This window comes from Camelus dromedarius, chromosome 4 (genome assembly GCF_036321535.1).
Source record: "Camelus dromedarius isolate mCamDro1 chromosome 4, mCamDro1.pat, whole genome shotgun sequence".
Classification (NCBI taxonomy): Eukaryota; Metazoa; Chordata; class Mammalia; order Artiodactyla; family Camelidae; genus Camelus; species Camelus dromedarius.
Window position 1 is genome coordinate 51504473 of NC_087439.1, and position 17540 is coordinate 51522012.

At 39.8% G+C, this 17540-nt stretch overlaps 1 protein-coding gene and 1 long non-coding RNA gene across 2 annotated transcripts in view; one reads left to right on the plus strand and one right to left on the minus strand.

Annotated features, from left to right (window-relative positions):
- The first annotated feature begins 7325 nt into the window (after positions 1-7325).
- The window catches only part of LOC135321141 (uncharacterized), a 124929-nt gene continuing 114714 nt past the window's right edge, over positions 7326-17540 (plus strand). The window contains exons 1-2 of the long non-coding RNA XR_010380635.1: positions 7326-7983; positions 11338-12648. This is a non-coding gene — a long non-coding RNA (uncharacterized LOC135321141). The remainder of the gene's footprint in view (positions 7984-11337; positions 12649-17540) is intronic.
- TTN (titin) overlaps positions 14815-17540 on the minus strand; it is a 284130-nt gene continuing 281404 nt past the window's right edge. Inside the window, exons 327-330 of the mRNA XM_064484940.1 lie at positions 16416-17104; positions 16169-16322; positions 15336-15638; positions 14815-15196 (exon numbers count right to left, since the gene is read on the minus strand). Of these exons, the coding sequence (XP_064341010.1) occupies positions 14898-15196; positions 15336-15638; positions 16169-16322; positions 16416-17104 (1445 nt within the window). The 3' untranslated portion in view covers positions 14815-14897. The remainder of the gene's footprint in view (positions 15197-15335; positions 15639-16168; positions 16323-16415; positions 17105-17540) is intronic.

Genomic DNA, 17540 nt, shown 5'->3' on the forward strand with positions numbered 1-17540 from the left:
ATTTGCTTAGTTTTTTAAGTGCCTGTCACAATGATTATCCAAAGGCTTAAATGCTGAAAAACATCAGATAATCTATCAATTCCTTTTTTTTTCCCCCTTTTTCCTTTAGGGACATTTCTTCTACACCTCTTCATCTTCTGCCATCTGGACCATTGCTCTCCAGGCCCATGCATGGCTTGGTGGTCATTCTGGGACTCCCTTTGTTTTTCAGTCTCATGTTAAATCTCCTGTCTGTTGGATCCTTTCATAATTTACTGCACCTTTTTTTTTGCCAAATCACATCCACCACCAAAAACTTCTTGGGAAAAGATACATGAGAGATAAAGATTTTGTGGCTTTACAGATCTGAAACTGTCTCTACTCTTGATTGGCTGGTAGTGTGGAATCTCTGTTGAAAATCATTTTCCCTCAGAATGTTAAAGGCAGTGCTCCACTTTCATGACTCCTGTGAAAATTCTGATACCGTTCTTTTACATGGGACCTGTTTTTATGCTCGAAGCTTTTAAGAGCATCTCTTTACCCTCAGCGTCTCATGAGGATGTTGGTATCTTTGTTCATTCATGTTGATGGGTACTCGACTTGGTGGAATCTTTCAATTTACAGACTTGACTACTTCAATTCTGGGAAACTTTTGTGTTATCTTTTTGATAATTTTCTCTCCACTATTTTCTTCATCCTGTTTTTTCTAGAATTGCTGTTATTTGAATGTTGGATCTCCCAGATTGATCTTCTGATTTTAAAAATCTTTCATCACCAGTTGTTCTTTAAGTTGTTTTTTAATTGTTCTTTTTGTTTTCCTCCAGCTCTTGTGTTGAATTTTTTTTTTTAGCTACATATTTTAATTTCTAAGACATCTTTTTTCTCTGTCCTTTTTTCATGAAGATGATTGTGGCTTTTTTTTTCTCATGTCTTTCCTGTTTCTTGTGTTGTTTCCTGTTCTGTTTATTTGTTTTAGATTGTGTCTTCCATTCTGAAGCCTTTCTTAGAAAGTTGGGAAAGTCATCCATTCATATTAAGAATCAGGTACTAAAAAGCTAACTTCATGGTTCTTTATTTGTGGGCTAGGTTTATCAGTTATCTGCCTTCAGGCAGAGAGCTGGCCTTTTTTGTTGGAATTCCCTAAATTTCAAAGGAGGTCTTTTCTTTGGGGACATTCAGTTTCTTTAGAAAGAATTCCTGGGTTCTAGCTGTAGGGTAGGAAAAAAAGGGCTGAGGACCCCATAGTTTGTATGGTGGCTTTTACTTAATCTTTCAATTTTCAGCCTCTCCACGCCCTGTCCCACCCCACCCACCCCGGTCTTCCTCTGTGTTTGGTGACCTTCAGGTTCAGTTTCTCCTGGGGATGGAGGTTGGGGGTGGGTGGGTTGTCTGGCTGTGGAGAGTGGGGAGAGGACCTGGGGTCCATCTGCTCATTTTACAGACTTCTAGCCCTAATTTCAGCCATGTGCCTCACTCTTTTTTTTTTTTTTTTTTTTTTTTTTTTTGGTACTTGCTACTTCCAAGTCCTAAACTTGTTAGATATTTGGTTGGCTGTATTTGTTGGCTTCTCCCTTTAGGGTACATAGGTTTTAACTTCCTGTGCTCTGCTAGGTTAGTTATCACACCTCCTTCTGGTTTTTATTTTTATAAACTCTGTTGAAGTCTCATGGCTATGTAGTTGGTTCTCTTTGTGGATTAATACCACATAATATCCCTTCAGTGTCTTCTTGGTGGGGTTTTGAAGGTAGAGAAAATAAATACATGTGGTCAGTCTACCATAATTAACTGAAAGTCTAGATTTAAATTGTAACAGTGTGTAGAAAATAAAATTTCTTTAATCTTAATTCTGTAATTCATTCTTTCCATTCTCTAATGATTTTCAATTAATATGGTTTTACTGTACTACCTACCTCATAGGGTTGTCGTGAGGATTAGAAGAATCAATACATATGAAGCACTTAGAACAGTGCCTGGCACATAGTGTGTGTTAATAAGTATTAGCTATTAATATTGTTACCATTATTATTATTAGTGCTATCACTCTTAATTTAGTAACCCATTTAGGCCTGAATAAAAAATGTTTTCACCAAAGGAAAAATTATTGATACATGGGAAAGTCTAGTGTTTGGTATTTTTGACTTTATATTTAACTAGACTTCACATGAAATGTTCAGATGTAAGGTGTTATCTAAGACACGTGAAAGCCTTAAAAATCCAATCAGTAACAGTTACTCTAAAAGTGTTTAAAAGCGTATGGTGACAATTTTGATGTGCTTTTAAGTTTTATTGGTATTGTGTTCTATTTTAATTATCTAAATGTGAAGTATAGGAAACAAAATAATGGAGATGTCTATTATGCCTTACAGCCAGGAGATGTGATACTTTTTGAATATATAGAGTATAGAAGTAGAGAAATAGTGGACTCCAGTCTCTGCATCAATGACCTTGTGAATGTTGGTACACTTTCAGAAAATGTGAACTTATATGAAGCAGAATGCCTACATTTGCTCAATTATTTTAACTATCTTGTTTGTGTCCGAGTTAAGAGTGTATGATAACACTGAATTATAACTCTTAGAGGTGAAATGTGAGAAGGTGCTCACACTACTCTTCTTAAGGATAGTGAGTTGCATACTTTGGGGGAGGGGATTTTTATTTGTAAGGAGACTTGCATTCTTTCTCATTAAAGTAGAGTCCTGTGGTTGTGACAAATGGCTGTAAATATCAATACTACTAGGGATGAGAAGTTTTTCTACAAAAGAAATGGCCAGTTGCTTTGTGTGAATAACAACCTCTTTGCATATTACCAGGATAATTTTGGTGGGATAGATGACAGGTAGACATGGCTGTGGTGAACCAGTGCCTGCTGTGAGCTTGATGCTGGCATTTCCCCCTTCCCTAGGTGTGAATATATTGTCTTTATTGTGTCCCTTTGTTATTTGCCTTGATATTGCATCTCTGGAACTTTCATGCCTACATCTTTGGAGCCCCTTCTCCAAACGCAGCAACTAATCTAGTATACTTTCATAGGAATTTCCCCTTTCTGTCCCATAATGTGCTTTTCTTCCCCCTAAATAGTCTTTTTTTGGTCTCTTTGATAATAAAATGCTTACTTACTGTGGGCCACTTGCTTTAACTTATTTTAGCCTCATAACAAAGGTGTTAAAGTACAAGAATACAAGAACCACCAGGATACACAGAACCAGGATTAATTCACATGTGATTGATTAGAATGATAAATATTTCACCATATCCTGAAATACTAGGTGTTTAAATTACCTCTCCAATTAGTATTTTAGTTAATATGCTTCTGGACTAGTGTTAGTTGCTGAATAAATAACTAATGCAGAATTTATAAAACCGAGAATTAATGGAAGGGAGGATTAAGTTTGGATTAATTGTGATAGATAAAACAAATGAATTAATGTACAAATTAAGCAATTCCTTTGACATCAGTGAGGGCTAATGTAGTCAGAATATCAAAGATGAGTAAAAGGTATGACTTTGTAATGAATTTTCTCCTTAGTTTTATTCTGTCAGAGTGAGAGGAAGATGTTGCTGATGATCTTTGTGCCTTTGAAAGTTGTCACAAAGACTATTTTACCCACTTAAATCTCAATATAAAGTCTATTACCAGATTTGGTGGCATGGGGACAGTTAGGGACAAAAGAGAACGGCATGAAGGGATCCGTGGTCGCCAGGAGCTACGCCACACACTCTTCTTTGCCAGCCTCTCTGGGTGTCAGTGGGCAGAGGTCATCTTGGATGAGATGTAGCAGTGTAGGAGTGACGAGTAATGACTTATGTGTAATGAAAAGGAGGGGTTCTAGGAAAGCGTTTCAGTTCTACTCACTGCTGTGGTCTCTCTCCCGGCACTCTGGACGTCAGACTCTGAGAGAGCTGGGTTATTTACCACCCATCCTCTAGTTTTTTTAAAACAGTACCTGAATATATTCTCTTCATTAAGTAATCACTTAGACAATATGAATAAAGTGAAAGTTCACCTTGACACCCCCACTCTCGCAGGAATAACCACTCTTCTGGTGTGTATTCCAGAACTTTCCTCTGTGCATTGACTTATTTTATGTAAGCATACATCTCAGTTGTTCAGATCAGCTCATCCAAAGCCAGATGGTTAAATAAACAGTGGCACATCTAGGTGATGCATCGGGAAATCTATGTGAAGAGATGACTCTGTATCTCTTTACAAGTGTTTCTTATGTGTGACATAGATTAATTCTGACCTATACCATTGTTGACCTGGCAGGCATTCTAGCTGTTTTATTTTTTTAATTCCTCTATGCAAGGAACTATGAATTGATTGCTTTTTCTAGATAGCTAGAATGAGGCCATTTTCTTTTGAAAGACAATCCTGCAGTTTATAGTGCTTTTCTTTAATTCTGTGTGTGCATGCAATTTTGTATGCACGGTTTCTTGGTTGTGGACAATGCAATTTGAAATCGTTTTGTTTTGAGATACAGCTTTATGTTTAGTTTTACAATTGAATTTTACAAGTTAAGCTACAAAGGATAAAATAAGTTTGCTATAGCAGCCCATGACCTGGTCAAAATAAGAGTTGTGCAATCAAAAGTGTGGCCTAGAGACCGTAAAGGTTAAGCGTCCAGATGTCTGCCTTGGAATGTATATATGACTACACGATTAAAAACCTTCATTTGACAAATTTATATGGCAAATGAGCATCCAATAAATACCTTTTAAGTCTTACCACCAGAATCTGACTCTGTACTTGAATTAAATAGGAAGTATCTATACTGTGCCCTTTTCCTTTGGCATTTGTGGTTGCTGGGTATCTAGGTGTTTCAGCACGCCTTCAGCATTGCACACCCAGATGACTGCCCCTTGCCATTATGCTCCCATCTTGGGTGAGGCCTTAGAATACAAGTCACATATACAGCTCCTGTTTGACTTTATTTTGTTTTCTTGTTTTGCAGTTGTTGGCCAGAGAGAAGGGTATGGCAGTAGGTACCTGTGGTTTAACATCGTGACTGTGGTTGGCACCCTGTCTTTTTGGTTTTTGTTTCCTTCTGTGCTAGCTCTGCTCAGTTAGTTGTGGCTTTTGGAGACTCTGAATTCGAGGCCAGGATCTGCAGGGAGTGACTGACTGACTTGATTTGTGATGTCTGCCGTGGGCTTGGTGAGAGGGTGTGGGAATGGTGGCAAGAATGTTCTGTCACCCAGAATATAGAGCAGTGATTATGGTTTGACTTTGCATAACTTTGCTAGATTACGTTTTTAAGCATTGACAATAGACAAATGTGAACAACTCATAATTTATTACCTGTTTTCAGTTTCCACTGTCACATGAGGAAGAACTTAGCCATATGTATATATTTTTAAATGGAAACAAAAATACCCCATCACCTCTCTATTCAGGCCAAGTGTACACATGTGCGTGTATAATGCACACCGTTCACTTACTAGCAGTGCCTTTGTGAATTTGAAGACCTTTGCAACCTTGAGTGGCGCTCAGGAAAAACTTTTAGCTATACTTTTAAAAAACTTTAAAAATTATGAGTTTGGGAAATGAAATTCAGTAGCAGACCAGTGCTTTGCATAAGTCATCTTTTGAATTTAGATCACCCTTAGTCATCGCTTGAGAGAAGAGTTTTAGTTCCTTTGTGGGCTTGTGTAAGTAGCAAACCTCCTTAGAGAGATGAGTTGCCCTTCTTTTCTCCTAGAAGTGTTTTAAAAATATAGGCCTTTGGGGGAGTGGGGGAGATGTACAGATTGCAAGTTTTCTTTCTTGCTTTTGTGAATCAGGCTCAGTTGGCCACACAGTGTCCTTAAATTTATCTTGAGTCATGAAGCCTGGCAAAATGTACCTGCCAATGACCTATAGTTTTTTGTCCTCATAACAGTCTCTTTTCTGGGGGCACACGAGTCTTCTTCAACTGTAATATTTGCATCTGTCACTTTCAGGTTTGACACCTGCAGGTGTTTTTCTTTCTTTTGAGAGGTAGTATGAAGGGAGTAAGGGAATGGATATAATTTTAGATGATGTTTTTAAGTCCAAGTTCTCTACTAGCATGATCTAGAGAAAATAAGACTCACTGTGATTTTTTTTAACCCTGTGTTACTCAAAATTCTGTATGTTATCTCAACCTTCCCTGTTTACCAGCTCTGAAGAAACCATGGTTATATGTTATAAAAATCATGGTTGAATGTTATTAAAGTCATGATTGAATGTTAAAAGTTTCTAAGAGCTTTCCAGTATTATCTGTAATTAGCCAAAGAGATAGTCATATGAATTTTCAATTCTAAGTCCTTTTTTTCCTGTCTTATTCATTTTCTCTTTTTTCTCTATTTTTAATGGCCCAAACAAAATGGTTTCTTTTTTTAAGAAATTGATGTATAATTGACACATAACATCATATTAGTTGCAGTATTTGATATTTGTAATTGTTTCTCCAGTTTCAAATGCTGATTATAGAGTCCCTCAAAATAGCCTCCTCAGTGTCTCTGTATTTGGTGGACTGTTTTGGAAAAGAATCACTTGGGAAGGGTAGGGAGTTATAGGGGGCATCTAAATTTAGGATAGGTTATATATTTATTCACCTTTTAAAAAATTTTGTTCAGTCAGTATTCATTGACCACTTGCTAAGTGCTATGTTGTGAATATTCCTCTTTGCTTTCTAATTCTCCCTTGCACGTAAAACTCACTGCTTTACTTTTAATAGTTTAGATAAATTGACTATCTTAACTGTAGTTGGCTTTCCTGAATTTTCACTTTTTTAAGTTAACTAGTTGAATAGTATTAATTATTCACATTTGCACACCAACATAAATAAGCAAGCATTAGAAAGTATGATTCTTTTAAAATAGCTTTTTCTTTGTGTGTATAAATATTACTGAAAACAAACATGATTTTTTTTTCCTTTTAAATGTCTTTATTAGTTGTAACTAATACATATAATGTTTCTTGCAACAAGAGTTTGTGGGTATTTAAATGTAACTTCAGAAGTTAAATAAATTGGAAATATTGAAATTGACAGGAAAGCTAGTCTCTAAATAAACCTAGTAACCTAATAGCAAAAATGGCTTTAGATTGGTATAATTAAGCACTTCAATTTTGAAAAAATTTCAGAATAGGGTTTTTAATCCTGGGGAAAAATAAACTTCATTAAAAGATATATGTATAAGTATTTTGTAAGTATTCTTTTTTTCTCTTCCAAATGCCAAAAGGTGTACTCTATATTTTTGTTATGAAAATCCTGCCTGTTTAAAGTATTGTAGCAATTTTATAATCAATAAAACTGAGCCATGTCAACAGTGTGGGGGAAAATGTTTAATAAATTTGCCATGTCACTAAGAAAACTTTTGAAGGTTTAAGGAAGGGTAAACCTTTGCTTATATATATATATATATATATATATATATGACAACTGACTTGCTGCACACTTAAATGTAAAATTTGATTGGCTAAACTAAAGTTAGTGCTGTGATGTGAGAAAAGATATTAGGAGAAAAACAGTTCACCTTTAAATGAAAACATTAAATGGATCACTTTATTTGGCGAGATCAGGGGTTCTCCACCCTGGCTCTACATTAGAAATCCCCAGGAGCTTTTAAACTTACTGATGCCTAGGTTGACCCAGACCAATTACAGAAGAATCTTTGGGCATGAGATCCAGTTACCAGTATTTTTTAAAGCTCCCCAGTAATTCCAATAGATAGCCGAGGTTGAGAACCACTGAGCTAGGTGGAAACTCCTACTCTTCATGGTTGCATTTCAGAAGAGGTATATATAGAGAGCATTAAAGTTTGGGATCATCATTTAACTGTCTAAAAGTTCAAACATTTTTCCAGGTCCTTCTTAGCATGGTCTGAGGATCATCAGCATTGGCTTCAGGGATTGAGTTAGAAATGCAGAATCTCAAGTCCTCACCCTAGATGTGCTGAACCAGATTCTGGATTTGGACAAGACCTCCAGGTGATCTCTGTGCACTTTAAAGTTTGAGAAGCACTGTTGGAGGTGGTATTAGGGTAAATGTTGGTCTTGATATATGTGGCCTTTTGCTTTTCTCTCTGGTTTTCTGTCCTAAGCAAGTTGTGACATTTTCATACCGGGTTGGAAAGTGAAACTCGTACTGTGTGCTCACGTCAGCAGGTTAACAGCTAGAGATGGTTTTCTGATCTAGAGCACATGTGAAGGGAACAACCAGCAAGCACTATCACCATCACCATCAAATACCTCTCTCCTAAGATGGGGAAAGAGAAAGGAGCTCAAAGAATGGTCACAGGCTGAAGGCCGTGTTCTTTCAGTCCCTTCTAGCAGCTGCCTGTGTATTAAGGAAAAACAAAGAGTATAGTCCTTGTAAGGATACTTCCTCATTCATACCATTATTTTGAGAATTCTTCTTTGAAAAAGAAAGAAATTTAAGTAAAAAATGTACTCATCTGAGTCTCAAACTGAAATGAATAAAACCAAGTCATCCAAGTTCTCTGAAATAATATCTACCCAGCTCCCAATTTTCAGAAACTTCTATCATGGGCACAGTCCCCTGCCTTAAACATTCTAGGTTCTCCTCTGTCTGAGCACCCACTCGGAATCCGGCTGATTGTTTTGTCAGGATACCTCCTTCCTGTAGGTTGGAAAAGTTCTTTTCTGTTGTCTTTAGGGCCCATAACATTGTTTCCACAAAGCTTTTGCCTCTCCCACCCCTGATCCCATGACATCTGGGTCAGATAAGCACCCTATTTCCTGGCTCTAGTGCAGATGCCAATAGAAGGTTCAACATTTCTGGCCTTAGCTTTCTGAGAAGAGGAATTTACTCTGCAGGGCCTTTTTATAGGGAGTGACCTGAAAGGATTTTGTTGTCTACCCTGGAATTGAAATGACCTGGAAGTAGGACAGAGCCTTCTCCTCTCTAAACACTCTTGCCCTCTTACCTCCAGCAGGTTTGATTTTTGCAGTTGTGAAGGAGTGGTAGGACCACAGTGATAAAAACGGACCCCTGGCTTCTAGATCCAGCTCTGCTACTAACTGAATTTGGCATGTTATCCGAAGACCCTGGATCTCAGTGTTCTCCACTTCCTCCTTTCCTTCTGGTAGCTCTCTCCAGGAGGCCTCAATCTTCTCCTGATAATGGTCCTTCTGTTTATCAGGACAGGGCATCTCAGTCTCCCTTCTGTTCTTGGCCTGATGGGCCTGTTGGTGTCCCTTCTCTCCAGCTTCTTTGAGTTGTTCTTGGCAGGTATCAACAAAGCGCTGACTTCATTCATGTGTTACAACTGCAGGGAAGAATTACGCCCCCATGTTTCTCTCTGAGGCTGAGACTGGTGTCAGACAGTGTGCCCTCAACATCCACGAGATTTCCCCTATAACTCAGAGCATTTGTCCCTACTGTAACCTTAGGAAGGAGCATTTGTTTTGAGGGCTTTTAGATGAGCACAGTCAGCCCTCTGTATCCATGGGTTCCACATCCCTGGATTCAACCAACAGTGGATAGAAAATACTTGGAAAAAAAAATTCCAGAAGGTTTCAAAAAGCAAAACTTGAATTTGTTGCACCAGAAACTATTTACATAGCATTTACATTGTTTTAGGCATTATAAGTAATCTAGAGATAAAGTATACAGGAGGATGTGCTTTGGTTCTATGCAAATACTGCGCTATTTTATATAGGGAACTTGAGCATCCACAGATTTTGATACCACTGGGGTCCTGGACCCAGTCCCCCACAGATACTGAGGGACGATTGTCCACAACACGAGGCTTGTTAACAGCGGCCCCTCCTGGCTGCTTAAGGAAAGGAATCCTGAGCATCAGAGCTGTGTGGAAGAAGTTCCCAAAGTGGGGTTTATCGCTGCCTCTTTTTAGGGGAGCTGTGTGTAGATGCTGCCTAGATGGCTTGGGCATCTACCTGCCTGTTCCCCCTCTGAAACATGTAGGGCAGTATTTCTTAAACTTCTTGAATCACTGTCATCTTTAAAAATGAAATGAAACTAGGAATCATGTCCCTTTAAAAAAGGGGGGGGGATGCAGAATGCAGGGAGTTCATGTACCCCTAAAGATTCTAGGTTAAGCATGATTTCAGGTTTGGAATCCTAACTTTTAGGACATGCTATCTTTCGCAGTGATTTCCTGACAGATGGGAAAGCAGTGGCATATCTGCCCACTTCTCTTACCTGCTTCCCACCTTTTCTTAAAATGAAGCCCTGCCTCTCACCTCCAGCCCTTCAGAGTTCCTTTACACTCTTAGTAATGCTTTTTTCTACTTTTTTGAATGTATCCTACTCTCCTCATCCCAGACATCTGCATGTGCAAGACTCCTCTGCTTGGAAGAAGCTCTGCCTTATCTCCTTAGCTCACCCCACCCTTCAGGTCACAGCTTTTATGTGTAACTTCCTCTAACATGACTGTTTCCCAATTCTCTCTCTGGATCAGATGCCCCAGCAGTGTGAGCAGTGTGCTCTTAGACACCTTGGACTTTTTTTTTTTTTTAATCCTAACACTTAATTTCATTTCTTAGGTGGTATCCAGTTCCTCCCCAGGATCTAGTCCTCTTCACACCTTACGTGTTTTCACCTACAGTAGCCGGTATCATCCTGCATCACATGTAGTGGTACCAATGAAAGCAGTTCCATCACCAAATAAGTTCAGGGGGCACTGTATCGCCTCTTGGGGGATCACAACATATACTAGCTCATTGAAGGCTCTGAGAAGTCCTGCATAAAGAAGTATAGTTACCTAAATCCTAAGTTTCTTTGGCTGTGGGACAATTTTCCCACAACATCTACCAACATCTCAAGGAAGAGTTTGGGAAATATTGACCCAGATATACCAAAAGGCATAAAACTGTTTTTATAACAGACTAAAAATTGATGGGCAAATCTGTTTTCAAAAGGCCTATTACAAGGAAGCTGGGTTTTTCTCAGCCTGAATTTCTCAAAATTATACTTGTGGCAAAATAAACAAATATAAATTACTTTCTCTTCCTGGAGCACAACCATAGAACATTCTTGAATCAGTCACCATGAAGACTGTCATTTAACTTACTATTTTACTAACTGTATTCTGATTTCCCTATCTCCCTGCCTCTACAGGGTTCATCTATATAATCAGCTCCTACTGGTTAGAGATGATAAATTCATCTTTTGAGAAATCCCATCAAAACACTTCTTAAAATGATCTGTTGTCTCCTGTTCATCATGTCTAGTGTTATGGGTTGAATTCTGTCCTTACCCCGCAAAGATTTGTTGGAGTCCTAACCCCCAGTACCTCAGGATGTGGCCTTATTTGGAGGCAGTCTTTACAGATAATACACAGATAATAAAGTTAAAATGAGGTAAAACTAGGGTGAATCCTAATCTGATATGCTGATGTCCTTCTAAACAGGTGAAATTTGGACCCAGAGGCTTGCAGGGAGAACACTGAACATGGAGTTGATCATCTACAAGTCAAGCAGAGAGGCCTGGAACAGATCCTTCCCTAACAGCCCTCGGGAGGAACCAACCCTACTGATGCTTTCATTTCATTTTGGACTTCTAGCCTTTCTGTGTGTAAGCTGCCACCCTGCCCGGTCTGTGGTACTTTGTTCCAGCAACCCTAGCAAACCAAATACATGTAGTGATCATGAGTGAGGCCCGTCCTAGGTCCCCTGTACAATGCTGCTTCTCTGGTCCCTAAAGTCAATGTTTTTTTCCATGGTAGTCCCTAATATAATGATTGCTGATGTTTACCAGCTGTTGTACCAGCACTGCTCTAGGGGTTCCACACGTAGCAATTTGTTTAATCCTCACAAAACCTGTGAGGTTGATGCTATTGTTATTCCTGTTTTACGGATGAGAATATCAAAGGATGGAGGCGGCCAGTAACGTGTGCCAGGTAACAACAGTAGCAATAGCAGATCCTAGATTTGAATTGGAAGTCTGGGTTTTGAGCGCGGATGTGTAATTCCTACATTATACTCCTTTTCAATGTGGCCATGTGTGGGGTTTATAAAATAGGAAGGACTCAGCAAAAAAGAGGGGCAGGGTGAGTGACTATTCCTCACAGGTTTTGGGGATTGGATGGATTGAACGAGGAAAAAGGCACCGGCTTTCTCCTCTCTGTCGTCCCCTGCCAACTGGGGGAGAGAAAATCTGGTCTGAATCGGAAATGCCAAGATGCTGGGAAGCCACTCCTGGGGTTGCAGTAGGTGAGGCGGGATTGAGCAGGAAACCCCACCCACCCTCCTCGGGCGAGCACGGTTCTTGGAGGGGCTGGGGGAAGGAGGCTGGCTGGTAAACACGGGAAGGGGTTCTTGTTCCAGCTGGAGTGCCTCTGAAGGCCCTCCCAGGATCCTCCGCACACAGTCGTCTCAGGTGCGAGCACTTGGCCACACCCTGCTGCTTTCCTAGGCCGTGCGCTGTTGCTAATACGTCAGAAGAAGGCGGGCCCTGCGGAAGTCAGGTCCTGCCTTTAGCACGGAGTTCCTTGGCTGGAAAGATCGCAGCCCCTCCCTCTGCCCCCGGCCCAAACTGCCTCTCAGGGTTTGGGAGCTGCAACACCGGCAAGTGCGAAACCCTGTCAGCCTTAGAATTCTCAGCGGCACGGACGGGACCTGGCCACGCATGGGACGCGTTAGAGGGTTAGTCTGTCAGAGCTGGGAATCGCCCCCAGGACCCACCCAGGACTCACTCGCCCTCCTGCCTCTCTCGTTTTAAGGTAAGAACAGGCATTTCAAGTTGTTTGATGGTGAAGTGGGTGCTGTTGGTGCCGCCCAGTTCCAGGTTGTTTTCTGGACCCGGTTTCTTGACTCTTGGCTGTTTGGCTCCCCTAGTTTGCATAAGTTGCTCCGGCCAAGGGGTGCCCCCTCACCTGGGGGGTTATTTCCCTCTCCCCGTCCCCACCCCCACAAGCTCACAGCCTGTAGCCACAGACTGGCAGATAAGGGAGACAAAAGGTCAGCGCCTTTGCTCCCAGGTGGAATCAATTCTGGTACAATTTATGCTCCCTGCGGGATGGGGCTGAAGCTCCTGCTGAGACTACTTTCTTGCTTAGCTTTTCCCCTCTGCTCTGCTTCTCTCACTCCCTTTTTCCTGGGAGCAGCCCCTCAAAAAATTACTTTATATGAGAGCCCCTGTCTTAGGCTCTGCTTTTAGGGAATCTGACTTAAGACGGAATACTTGCTGAATACATTAATGAAGACCCAAGATCTCTGGGGACTAAGAATTGACTATTTGCTTTGGCCACTTGGACTTACATTTAGGAGCTAATTGTACTTAATTTGTAACTTAGGCTTATATTTAAGAGTTAACTTAGGCAAAGAATCAATTTTACAAGTTTACAATTACGATTATCTGAGGTGGATAAATGCAGATTTTTCTGGTACTATTTCATTATCTTTTTTTAAAGGTTTTTTAAAAAGCTCAGTTGTTTCTTAAAAAGCATGGTACCATTTAAAGCGAGTTGTCTAGTTTTGCGGACTTTTGTTCTGTTTGGAGCTGTAACAGTCAATAACAGATTCAGTAGCACAACTGATCATTTTCCCTGAAGTTGTCATTTTCCCTTCTACACTCTTTGTCGGGCAGGGTCTGTATCATCTTGCTCATCTTTGAGTTGCTGTCTAGCCCAAAATAATTGTGAATTGTAGAGGTTTAGTATCTTTGGATTTGGTTGAATCAGCTCCCATGAAAATATTTTTCTGGATAATAAATTTAGAAGATTTAATCTGTTATTTTGGGGGATTTTTGTTAATTTGGGGGGATAAATTTATCCATGAGAATATCTGCGCTTTAAAAAGTTGTTGAATACATTCAACAGAATCATTTAAATATTAGCTCTAAAGAACTTATTAACCTGAGTTGCTTTATCTCATCTGTGATCATTTCTGTGATTTGCAAAGGGACATACCTCCCCAACCCCAGAATTCACAGAAAACATCCGATCACACATTTTGAGGTGCAGATAGCTTGCTTTATTTTGTTGTTACTATCTCAAGGAGGTCCAACAATTATAACTAACAATTGAATTTAAACCTGCATAAAAGAACTACATCAAATTGATATTTTGGGCAGTTAGTAATATTGTTGTTTTTTAATTTCACGACAGCTTTATTTTGTTGTTCTTTATTTTTTGCTGTGGCTCATTGCTTAGTTGCCCCGGTTTCTCTGGTATAATTTAAATTTAGAGCTACCACACAAAGGCGTTGGCTGCACCCCGGGACCTCCAAGAGTTGGCACTGCTCCGGCATAGGAATACTTGAATAGCTTGGTTAAATGAGGGGATGGCCAGGTGATGTTACTTTTCCAAGCTACCCAGGCACTCTCTATGGTCGGAGACAGTGTGAAATGAGCGAACAAAGTGTTGGCCGTTGCACTTTGCTCTGGTAATATTTAAGTCATGATAATTTTGAGTGTGACATCATCAGAGAAAATGTAAGACGTTAAAGTGTTGCTTACAGGAGGGTAAATGCAAACATCACCAATGCCTTACATTTCTGATTCCGTAAGTATTGGTGCACGTGTCAGGTGACGTGCACAGCATCGTTTAGGTGGATAGGACATCTTCAATGGGGAATTTCTCAACCCACTGAGGCATACTTAGACATCAACATTATGTTGAGGCACAGAGATTGATTTAAGTGTTGAGCAGGGTATTCGTTCCATGAGAAACTTTCTCCTACCAACAGTTAGTTTCAATAGTTACATTGTAAAATGTCATAAAATAAATGGTACAAAACTTCATAACCGTTAAATCGGCTATATACAGTATGTACAGGTCACTAGAAAATGTATAATTTTCTTAGGTCAACAATTATGAAAATGTTGAAAGGCATATTTTTGAACTTTGACTCATTTAGGTTGATACAAAACTACTTTTTTTTTTTTAAAGTATTTACAGATCAGAAAGATTAGTCCATGTGAATCGTTTGTGAAAGGTTAAGGAGTCTGAATATGAGAGCACAGGCCCTCTTAAATGGATCGAATGTTTATATTCACAGTGGCAGAGTCAGATCCGAATTCATTCCCTAAGCTCAGGGTATAGAGTCCACCGTCTTGTTTCTGTACGTCCATGATGATCAGAGTCGTCAGGTCATCTGTGTTTTCAATATGGAATCTCCCTTGTTGTTCTTGATTTTGAATTTTTCTTCCACCGCGGGACCATGTTATTTCCGGGGTAGGCTCACCCGTAAAAGCGCAGGCTACTGTTAAAACTTTGCCCTCATCAATGCTGATGTCAGGGGGAAGGGCTTCAATTTTAGGTGGAATTCCTTTATGGAACAATAACAACAACAAAAGTTTTAGAATCACTGAAGAAATCATGTTTTGCTTTCTACTGAATTGTATGTACTAAAGACTACACCATGCTACTAGGCTTATCTGCCTCTACCAGTAATTTTTTTCGCTCACCTCTTACGCCTGCTTTAAGCATCCTACTAGTTGAACTTTCCAGTTGTGTCATACTAGATTTTCCCATAAAACTGCTGGAACTCATTCCTACAAATGACTCTTGCATGGAGGACATGCTTTGGGCAGACATGCTTGCAAATTTCATCTCAGTCATGCTGCTAGCGCTGCTGCTGCTGAAACTGCTGAAGGAGGCCTCCTGCTTGGAGGCAGACATTTGGACTGACTGAGACGAGAAGCTTCCTTGCAAGCTCGTTTCGCCACTTGTCCTCAATACTACCTCTCTGGGAGGTTCTTCAACTAGAGCTGTGGAGCATAGCAGATACACGGTGAACATCAGTGACATCTGGTTAATGGGTGACATCTGACGTTGATGTATGGCAACAGAAAACTTAAACACACACGCTTAGAAATGTAAACCAAACAATTTGCCATGGAAGCAGAAGCAAATACATACATACAGTTGTCAAGAGCTAGCTCAGTGTCTCCCAGAAACGAATCCTTGTATTTCTATCATTACATGACATGCAGGTGCTAGAATCACTGGGAGAAAAATGATTAGTTATACAGAAAATAATTTCTATGTTGTGCATTCTGAAAATAGATGTAATAGGGCACTTGGTAGCTTTGCTTTGAAAGTTAACTCATCCATTTTCTGTTTAGCTGTAAAGAAACGTTGACCGTAGGAATGAATTCACACAGAAATTCCTGTGCCTCTTACATGTGGAATTTAACGAGGCTCCTAAGAGTCTGCTGTGCTCAGAAGGCAAAAGCAAAAAAACAAGAACCACATAAAGGTCTTAAGTGAGTAAGGAAAATGGTAAAGATATACTTACGAAGCACTGTTAAGGAAGCAGTAGCTGAACATTGGCCACGGAAATTTTTGGCCTTAATTGTATACTTCCCACTGTCGCTTACTGATGCGTTTCGGATTTCAAGAGAATATACGTTTCTGGAGCGACTTACGCTGATATTTGAAGAAATAGAAATCTAAAAAGAAGAGAAGAAAATTTCTTTGAGCTCTTCGGGAGCAGATGGAGTATTTAAAATTTTCTTCAGTAATATATTCATAATTAAACTTACTGGCAGGTTGTTTTTAAACCATTCAATTTCTGGGGATGGCTCGCCACTGATTTCACAAGAAAAGAGAACATTTTGTCCTTCATTAACATTTTGAGACCTGGGCTGTGAGATGAAGGCTGGAGCATCTGAGAGTTCTTTGCTCAGGGTCAAGTCGTACTGACACTTGATGATTCCTTGGCTGGTTTTGCCTATGCAGGTGAGGACACCTTCATCTTTATGACCAGCCTGCTTGATGGTCAGGGTCTGGTCACTACCCGAGACACCATATCTGTACTCCTCGGAGTTAGTGAGCTCTACCCCATTCAATACCCATTTTACGTCGGTGGCGCCAGCGATGTTGGCTTTTAAAGTCACCTTCTGACCATCAGTTACACTCATCTGAGTAGAAAATGCTTTAATTTCATGTGTTCTGATTTCTTCAGAAGCCTGTGATGTTTTTGTGATTTCCTCGTGGACGATGGATTTTTCCAGGGAGGTCGCTTCTGATTTCTTGACTTTTTCGGAAATCATAGCCTTTGAAGATTCCTGCTTGAGGGCTAGCTTTTCTTGAGATTTGACCTCTGACATCTTGATTTCTTCAGAAATTAGAGCTTTTTGGGAAACTTCCTCTTGGACAGCTGCCTTCTTCTGGGATGTAATTTCTGAGCTCTTTTGTGTAGATACTTTCTGTATCTCAGTGTCTTTTACAACTGAAAAAGAAACCTCTGTAAGGCAAACTGAATTGGAAAGAGGCCCTACCCTTTACTGTTGTGGATTATGCAAGTGAATAATATACAAAGGAAAAAATACTGACTTCTTCATGCAGTGTAGTAATACCTATTTTTTTTTTCAGTCCTAGCCTTGAAAGGTTATTATGCATGACTTGAGATCCGTGTAAAGATTCCTTAAACTCAGCTACATTGAAGATGACTCTTATGACTTAAGGGAAAAAAGTTTTTAAAACAGTTGAAGGATTTAGGAGACGTGTGGATTTAGGAGATTTTGATTAAATAAAAATTCTTTTAGAAGATTGAGATGAAAGCAAACTAAGTTTAATTGGGAAAACTGATACTCTTTCATTAACTTTGCACTGCTTTGGAAAATTAGCAAGAGAGCAGTTTTAGGGAAGTACCATTTTGTAAATTC